Consider the following 9,814-nt stretch of genomic DNA (forward strand, 5'->3'; position numbering starts at 1 on the left):
AAATGTTATTGCTCAAATAATAACAACTTATTAAATCAAGAGAAATACCTTAAATAATAACTCCGCTTCAAATGACTGTTGCTCCATTATTGAATATCTTGACTCGATGCGAATTTCCTCTTTGCAACTCTTGTAACCCGGTAAAATTTTACCCTTCTTAGGCTTTTCCTTCGGGCGCTTTGATTCCCCGTTATTATGGGTAGTTTTTTCGCAAGATCTAAGTTTTCATTTTGGCAATACAAAATTTGTCCGATAACTTCTTCCTTTTGGAAGTACCGGGAAAATTGAACTGGTAAAATTAAAGATTTTTCCACTTTTTAATTTCACGCAACAAATCGAACTAATCAGCACATACACCTTTTTTTTTTTAAGGTAACCCTCCTCCTTTCTTTTCAGGTTAATTACCTTACCTCTATTTGTAACTATGGCTTTATCCTTCACTAACCTTTTCCACCTAATTCTTTTTGTGATTCCCTTCTCCCTTTTTTTACCACCGACAACTTACCATTCATTGGCTTCACTCTATTTTATGTAGGAACCTCGATATCGAACACTCCTTCCGCTGCTAGTCTTTTCCTTCGAATACAACCAACTCCATCCTTTGTCGGAAACTATATCTGCCTGTGCAGTATCGAAGGAACTGCCTTCATATCATGAATCCAAGGTCTACTGAAGATAGCATTGTATCTCATGCCACCGTCTACGATGTAAAACCTTGTATGCTTGATCACTCCTCCTGCATTGACTGTCAACATGATTTCACCCTTCGTTGTTTTGCTTGCCTTATAGAATCTTCTAAGTATCCTTGCGGATGGCGTTAGCTCGCCCATCATTGCCAGTTGCTCAATGACTCTCCATTGAATGACGTTAGTTAAACTACCTGGATCAACCCAAACATTCTTAACTCTAAAATAATTAATCATAATAGAAATTACTAAAGCATCATTATGTGATGAAGTTATGTCTTTCGCATCTTCATCAGTGAATGTTATTGCTCTCTTTTGTATGAGGCTCCGGGACCTCCTTTCCCGTGTTACAGAAAACTTATCCTTTTTTGCTACAAAGGATGTTCCTGTAAACCCAGGTCCATCGGTTATCACATTAATCACGTGTAGTGGCTCAATCTGAACCTCCTGCTTGCTTGAATCCCTATTCTTGCCGTAGTTCTCTTTGGCTCTATCACTGAAGAACTCTCTTAAATGGCCATTCTTTAATAGCTGTGCAACTTCATCACGTAGATGACGTCAATCAGCTGTCCGCTGCCCATGAGTCCCGTGATAATCACTAATTAAATTCGGATCCCTCTGATTAGGATCTAATCGTATTGGTCTGGGCCATTTTTCATCCTCAATCTTTCTAATTGTTGTGACTAACCCAACCAATTTGATGTTAAAATTATACTTAGACAACTTCGAGTTTTCAATATTGTTAGATGTAGAATCTCCTGCTACAGACTTCATTTGCAGCCCTCTTCTCCCTCAGCTCGGGTTTCCCCGTTTGTTGAAACCTGATATCTTGTACTGCCTGCTGTGACTTCGTTCTGACCTCGAAAGATACCTCTCCAGTGGTCCATAAGGTTGATACCTTTCCTTCCACGACCTTGAACCGGTGTCGACACTTCTCTTGGGCTTGTCATGATATCGATTCCGACATGTCGACCCAGCCGGTAACCCCAATTGATCGTCTTCCACCCGAATTTTTGACTCATACATATAGTGAACATCTGCCCATGTTGTCGCAGGGAATTCCAATAGGCTCTCTATAAATTTTAATGAAGTACCCAAACTTTTCGGGTTCAATCCTTTGGTGAATGCCTCCACTGCCAACTCATCCGCTACCGATGGCAGCAGCATACGTTCCTTTTGGAATCTTATCACAAATTCCCGTAGTTATTCCGTATCTTCTTGAGCTATTTTGAAGATATCTGCCTTTATTATAGACACCTTCTTTGCTTCAGCATGTGCCTTGATAAAAGCATCCGCAAGCATTTCAAAGGAATTAATCGAATGCTCCGGAAGTAAAGAGCACCATGCCATTGCCCCTTTGGACTGTGTTTTACCGAATTTCTCGAGCAAAATTGATTCAATTTTGTCCGGTTGCATATCATTTCCTTTAACCGCGCAAGTGTACGAGGTTACATGCTTTTGAGGGTCTGTGGTTCCATTATATTTGGGTAGATACAACATTTTGATCCTCTTTAGGATCAATTTAGGTGTTGCACTTGGTGGGAATGGCAATCATATATATCTCTTCGAATTTGGTCCCTTCAATACTGGTGGTGCACCCAAAATTTGATCTGTCCGTGAATTAAACGCCTTGAACTCTTTTTCATTCCGCTCCAATCGGCTTTTCAATTCCTTTTCGTTATTTTCTAGCCAACTGGACAGAGCTTTTAGGTACTGCATGACTTTCGGTGCCACGTTATTGCCGGAACCATTGCCACTATCCTCTCCTCGATCCAATGCCATGTTCATTTGGTTCATATCAGCACCTCCTTTCTTCGTTTGTAGGTCAGCAATCGCCTTCTATTACTTTTCCAGCATATACTTTTTTTTCCTAGCCCCGAACCAACGACCCGTACTTCGCCTTCAACATCGTCATCATCATTCAAGGATAAATCATTCCCTGTGCGAAACTAGGGGCTCATCATTTCTTGGCCTGACTTGACCTGCAGCCAGATCAACCTCCTTAGCAGTTGTATTGTTCAACAACTCATTAGCAGTGTTGAATTGATTTCCAGTGTTTGCCATAATTCTTAGTTACCTGGTTATACATAATTTCAATTAATTAGTAAGATAATTAGAGCAATAAAACAGTAACACATTTATCCTTAGCCCCACGGTGGGCGCCAAACTGTTTACCCCAAAAAAGGTATAGTTGAATTTGTTAGTGGTTTAAAGGATATGTGAATTGATTTGTTATAAGAATTAACAAAAAGTAACAAAGTAACGAAATCAGGTAAATATCAAGTAATAATAACCCAGTAATAAAATAAATAAGAAGAAATATAATTTGCTTTGACATGTAAGTGTAAGTTGTTAAGCTAGAATTGGATCTCTATTACATTGAGCTCCTTTTATAGGTGTTAATCATCACCAACAACTGGTGAATCGTGCCTATAATGGATAATAATAATCAATAAGTGCTAATTAATTACATAATTGTAGCGTTTGGCTGCATATCGAGGCTGGTTGTGTAACGTTTGAAATGTACTAAATGCTCCGTGGCAACTGCACCGTAACCTTTGATCCGGGTCTCTATGGAACCATTATCTTCGAGTTCTTTCGTAAAAAACGTCATCATCCACTCTCATTCGCCATGTGTCTACGCCACATGTAATGTATCATTTTTACCTTATTACCATGCTGAAGTGTGACCATCTCATCTAAAAGCTTAAGCTGTTAGAGAGAGCACACTTTTAATATTTAATTATATTCTCAACAGGTCAAACATATGCGACTGAACTTTTGCTCACCAAACCCAAACTTTAGACATGTAGTTATAATCGTCTGAAGCTGGCATCTATGATTAGACTTCAAGCATTTATATATGAAATTTAGACATTTTTCGTAACTTACACATATGCTTCTACAAAATTGCATATACCTTTGATCGTTTCAATATTTGTAAACTGTTCCTTTCGGCTTCTCATACTTTCATCATTTCATATTTTATCCGAGATCGTTAAATGCAATCATGTAAAGCTTGTCTCAGCGATCCAAAGGTCAGTTCGTGCTATTCATTTTTCGTATGGCTGGAAACTGAATTACTCGAAGGTGAATTTCTGTGCAGTCTTGAAAGAAAAGAAAAAGTAAAATTTAAAATTTCTTCGTTTGATATGTTTGATTTTATCCAGTTACTCAAAAGGGTCTTTGATAAAGTTTGTAATAATATCTAGGGGTGTATAGTAAAAACCGACAAACGGCGCCAAATAGACAATTCAAATCAAACACGAAAAAAAAAAAAAACAGCCTAACGGTTTGGTATTGAAGAGAAAAATCCGATCATAATTGGTTTGATTTGGTATTAACTAAAAAAGGTCAAATCGAAACCAAACCAACCCGATACTACATGTATGCATTTTATTTATTTATTTTTTACTTAGAGAAAAATATTTATTAGAATGTAATTTATAAATATTTCTGGAAGTTTGTTATAATTTCTGTATTTTAACATTCAGGTTTGGACTTAATATTTTTAATGGTAATTCAAATAAGCCCAATCCAGAACTAAATGAAAATAGAAAACAGTAGTTGTTGTTCATATAAGTAATTTCAGATTCTTGTTTTTGCTACATTCTATTTCATCTAAGATATAGCTGTTTTTCAATTATATGGAAGAGAATGTATTAATTTTTGCTTATCTCTTACTTATCAAGTCAACAGTTAGAGCATCCCACTTCATTACCTGCATTTACGCCTGGGCACTGAGCCGAGCCGGCTCGCGAGTATTTAGCTTGGCTCAGTTCGGTTCGATTTTGATCAAAATTTAATTCGGCTCAGTTGGCTCGCTTTAGTCATGTAATGATTCCTTTAAAACCACCAAATGATGTGGTGCACTGGAGGGGGCTACTCCTCCCTTAACCAGAGATCTCGGGTTCGAGCCCTGGGTATGGAAAAATTCTTGGAAGGGAGCGCTTCCCACAGAAATGGTCCCTATGCGGCGCAAATCCGGATATAGTCAGGCTCCAATGCGGGTACCGGACAGCGGGTGGGAAACAAAAAAAAAAAAGATTACTTTAAAACTAAAATTCATCCATTAATCTTAATTAAGTTAGTAATATGTCAATTTATAATATTTTATACTCCCTCAGTTTCAATTTATGTGAACCCTTTCGGAGTACGATGGTCAAACTTTATAACTTTGACCGTAAATTTTGACATAGATTTTTCAAGTTTGTAAAAATAAAATTTATATATTTAGAAACAACATAAAAGTACTATAAGTCGTGATAATTTATAATTCAAAGAATTAAGAAAAAATGTAAGGAAAACGTGGTCAAAGAACCACCTCGTAGATTCCCCAAATAGTAAAAGGCTCACATAAATTGAAATAAAGGGAGTATTTAATAATTTAAAAGATTAAAGAAAATTAAGATTGTACAAATATTTTGAATATATTATTTCCTTATATTTATTTAATATTTTTTGCTGAATTGTCTATTCAATGTTCCATATTAAGTTAGTGTTCTTTGATTTTGAGTTCTAATATGAGACTAATAATGTAAATAATTCAACCACACTTGACTCCAATTACCAATTTAAAGTAGTAATGCTTTTTTGTTTTTTGGATGAACCAATTTATTATAAATTTAATTTTTATAGTGGTGTAGCACTATGTAGACCTAAACATTAAAGAGTCGACTCAGGCTCGGCTCGAGCTCGGTTATACTTTGGCAAAGCTTGATTAAGCTCGGTTCGAACCGACTCGACTAGATATTGCAAAAAATTTGTTCGAGCTCGGCTTGGGCTCGACTCGACGCCCCAGCCCCTCTGCATTTAATCTCCAACAGAAGATATGACATCAAAGTGTGGTATTTATCTCGCATTACGAATCAAGCAAGTGTTCTTGTAAGACACTTCATATTGGACTACAATTAAAAAACCTGAAAAATACCGATTGAAAATCTGATTTTTGTTGGTTTAGTTTATTAATTTGAAAACCCGATACAATTGATTTGGTTTAGTACATGAAAAAATCGAACCAACCCTATTTATGTACACCCCTATTAAAAATCAAACATGTTGTTGGGAAAGTGATGAAAGAATGGCTTGATAGCATTGAATTTGGATCGAACTTATTTAGAAAATTGAACTTATTTTGTGCGGGGAATAACTTGTGGGATGTTACACACTTTATGCCGGGGAAGGCATAATGTATTTCATAGCCTTTCGTCCACAAATTTTAATTAGATGAGCAGCACGGGCATACATTAAAGACCACACATACATGGGGCAAAAATTAAGGACCAGTGCTTTTGAAGGGAAATCCTCGCAAAAAGTAGAATAATATAAGTTAATAACATTACCAACATATAGTTTAGTAAATTAGAACCCAATATAATTTGCATGTGTAAAAATGTAGGTGAATTTTATATCCAAAACATGGAAATGTTAAGTGGAAGTCTAAATGAATGAACCAATTAGTTAATTTGTCAGCAATTTACGTTAATTGTTTGGTATCTGTAATTTAAACATGGGAAGTTAAGGTTTTGATTAATAAAATCGAAATTGAACTAATGAGTGCAATTATGAATTTCTAATGGAATAACTTGTAATTTATCATGGTAAAATTAATTCAACAAGAATTGAATTAATTTCTTGGTAGGGAGCCTCCTTAATTAATTATGTGATTCCTGTTGTGCTAAATAATTAAGACTTAATGAAATTAATTTTCTTGGTAGTAAAGGAAGATATGTCACATAACCTAATACATCTGGAAAGGGGTTTTAAACCCTGTAACATGTCATACTAGTTACCTAACACGTTTTGGAGACAATTTTAAACCCTAAAATGTGCGGCTATATAAAGGGTCTTTTTTCATCTTAAAAGACATGATTTTATGGAGAAAAGTATTTGCCCACATACCTAGTATAGAGTCCGAAATTTATCAGGATAACAAAACTGAAGACGATAGAACTGAAAGGCCGGCTCGTTGACAACCTTAATTCACTCTTTAAGAGGTATATCAGTTTATGCTTATGTATCTCGAAATGATTAGTTGTCTAGATAGAATTGGAAGGTCGTCTCGTTGACAAACTTTATTCACGTTTTAAGAGGTATATCAGTTTATGCTTAATGTATCTCGAAATGATTAGTTGTCTAGATTACATGTAAGCCGTTCTTGAACTTCGTTCCCGTTTATAGCATATTGTTTTCCATTATCAACACTTTGTAGTTGCTCACGAGGCTAGTTGAGAAGGTAATTTGGTTGTGGTAGCTACTTAGCTTTTAGCCTATTCCGTTGAGCCAATTTTCTAAAAAAACGAGTTCTATTTGTTTTTAAAGCTCTTGCGCTTACACATTCTGAAAGACTTGATTTAAAGGAAAATTGGGTTATGAAATAATTGATAGTTTATCAGCCATAAAACAAGGGAAAAAAACGTAACTAGACAAAGATATAATAATATTTATATACTCTTAGCTGGTAAATGCAATTAACATTACGTGACAGATTAAGAGTTTTACAGAAAATCAAATTGCTAAGAATAAGTAAACCAATCAGACGTAAATAACTCCAATCCCTATTTTTTTGGTGCATAGGATATGGCTGTAACTGTCTTATTACGGTTTCATCAAGATATGAGTGAAGAATATTGTAGTCGGAAATAAGGTCAAGTAATTAGTCATATATTGAATGTATATAAAATACATGTTTATTTTGTGTTATAAACCAATTATATTCTGTATATTCCTTGTATAAACATTGTTATATGTAGTTAAATGAAAATGTTATACATAGAATAATATTCGTATAATTTTATTATATCACTATAATAAATTAGATATAACTCGTACAATTTAATTATACACTGTATATAAAATTCTATATACCTTGCATAATTTTATTGTACGTTGTATAACAAATTATATTCTTGTATATTACATGTAGTATCTTACATGTGTGAATGATCATTGTAGTTCTTTTCCTTTTCTGACAAGATCACTGTGGTTGGAGTCTAAAATCATCAAGCATTTGTACATCAAAAATATTCAAGGTGAGAGAGTTTAACAATGTTCCCATATGCAGTAATGGAGCAAGATTATTTTCAAAAAAGGATGCTACATCAATACTCACTAGATAATTGAACAAGGACAAACGCGGGAATGAAGCAAGAATAATAGACTTGAAATATATTGGTTGAAGAAAAAAGATAAGTGAAAAAATACAGATGTTTATCGTTAAAGACGAGAAATAAATTATAGAATTATCCTTCAAATGAGAGATAAATGAAAATAAATAATAAAAGATACATTGAATCCCTGATTTAGGATATTCCTTTTTGTAACTTACTTTTTTACTTTTAAAAAAAAAAATGTTATAAATGTAATAAACAACGTTCTTTTTGAAGAATTTGAAAAAATATGTTATTTATGTGCTTAATTCTAATACTTACAGTGTATTTTTTCTCTACTTTCTACCACTTTCTACCACTTGAATACTCATTTAATTAGTTTTAAGAGAAAATTAAAATTGTCATAAAACAAATTCACGGTATTAAAATTAATTAAGTACATAAATAACATAATTTTCAAATTCTTCAAAAAGAACACTTTTTATTACATTTATAAAATGTTAAAAAAAGTAAGATACGAAAAGAAATATCCCCTAAATTAGGGATTCAATGACATCTTTTATTCTTTATTTTCATCTATCTCTCATTTTAAGGATAAACCCATTATTTATCTCTTGTCTTTAACGATACACATCTACATTTTTCACTTATCTCTCTTCCTCAACCAATATATTTCAAGTCTATTCATCTTGCTTCATTCCCAAATTTGTCCTTGATCATTATCCGGTGTGGTTCGATGTAACATCCTTTTTGAAAATAATTTTGCTTCATTCCCCCATATGTGAACAATGTTGAACTCTCACCTTACTTATTTAATGTACGAAGGCTTGATGATTTTAGACTCCAATCACAATGATCTTGTAAAAAAAAAAAAGTGATCATTAACACATGTAAGATAATACCAGCAATATACATAATATAATTTGTTATACAACGTATGGTAAAATTATACGAGGTATATGGAATTTTATATACAATGTATAATTAAATTATATGAGTTATATCTAATTTATTATAGCAGGTACAATAAAAGTATACAAATATTATTCGGCAAAATACATCAAAACACCCCTGAACTATACCCGAAATGTCGATATCACACCTAAACTATACGAGCGACCTATTACACACCTTAACATCTTAAAAGTGAATTAAATTATCCCTCCACAGACCAAAACCCCCAATCAGTGAATGGCGTGGACGACACTCGCCCTTGGGTGAAGCCACGTATTAAATGAACTGATTTATTTTATAATCACGTCATTATAATATATTTAACATAATAAACCCATTTTAATACCCAAACCCATTTTTAACGCCCCATACCCATTTTAACACCCCAAACCCGTTTCAAATCACCCAAACCCACACACATCAGACGCCCAAATCCTAATTCAAGAAAACCAAACGACACCACAAACAAAAAATCGTTCAATATTGGTCCTAAATCATATATTTTTTTTAGTTTACCTGCTCAATATTGTCGGATTTCATAGAGTTTTTTAGTTTTTCTTCATCCTAAACCTATAATCGAAGTGTTGGTGATTTTTTGAACTTGGACGATTCGAAGTTGGCTTTTTTGTTGACGTTTGGAGGACAAAAATCGGCTGTGTTACTAAAAGGTTAGTCCCTTGTCTCATTTTGTTTCTGTATTGTGCGATTAGAACTAGGGTATTTTTTTGCGTCTTTAATTTTTCTGCAAATTTACAGTGTAAATGACTGGGTAAATGCTTGAATATGTAAATGTCGATTTGGTTGTTGTGTATTTCATTGACTATGAAATTGAAGTATTTGTACTGTTTTCAAGTCGAAATATGTCTTATGAACTGATTACTTTGCGATTTTACTATGGTGGTAATTTAACGACTGGCAAAAATCCCTACGTTGGTGGACAAGTAACTGAATTTACACGTATGGATTTAGATAGGTTTTGTTAGTTTGAATTGCTTGATTGTGTAAAAGAATTAGGGTATGACCCTGGTAAATGCACCATTTATGTTAAATTTGTCGATAGTGTGG

General features: G+C 33.9%; 1 protein-coding gene across 1 annotated transcript; it reads right to left on the reverse strand.

Annotated features, from left to right (window-relative positions):
- Positions 1 to 611: 611 nt before the first annotated feature.
- Positions 612 to 2,186, reverse strand: LOC132637675 (uncharacterized). Its single transcript, XM_060354729.1, has 2 exons — positions 1,944 to 2,186; positions 612 to 1,217 (listed from the first exon to the last, which is right to left on the reverse strand). The coding sequence occupies exons 1-2, from the start codon at positions 2,184 to 2,186 to the stop codon at positions 612 to 614; spliced, it is 849 nt and encodes a 282-aa protein (XP_060210712.1).
- Between the last annotated feature and the right edge of the window lie 7,628 nt (positions 2,187 to 9,814).

This window comes from Lycium barbarum, chromosome 4 (genome assembly GCF_019175385.1).
Source record: "Lycium barbarum isolate Lr01 chromosome 4, ASM1917538v2, whole genome shotgun sequence".
NCBI classification, from domain to species: Eukaryota; Viridiplantae; Streptophyta; class Magnoliopsida; order Solanales; family Solanaceae; genus Lycium; species Lycium barbarum.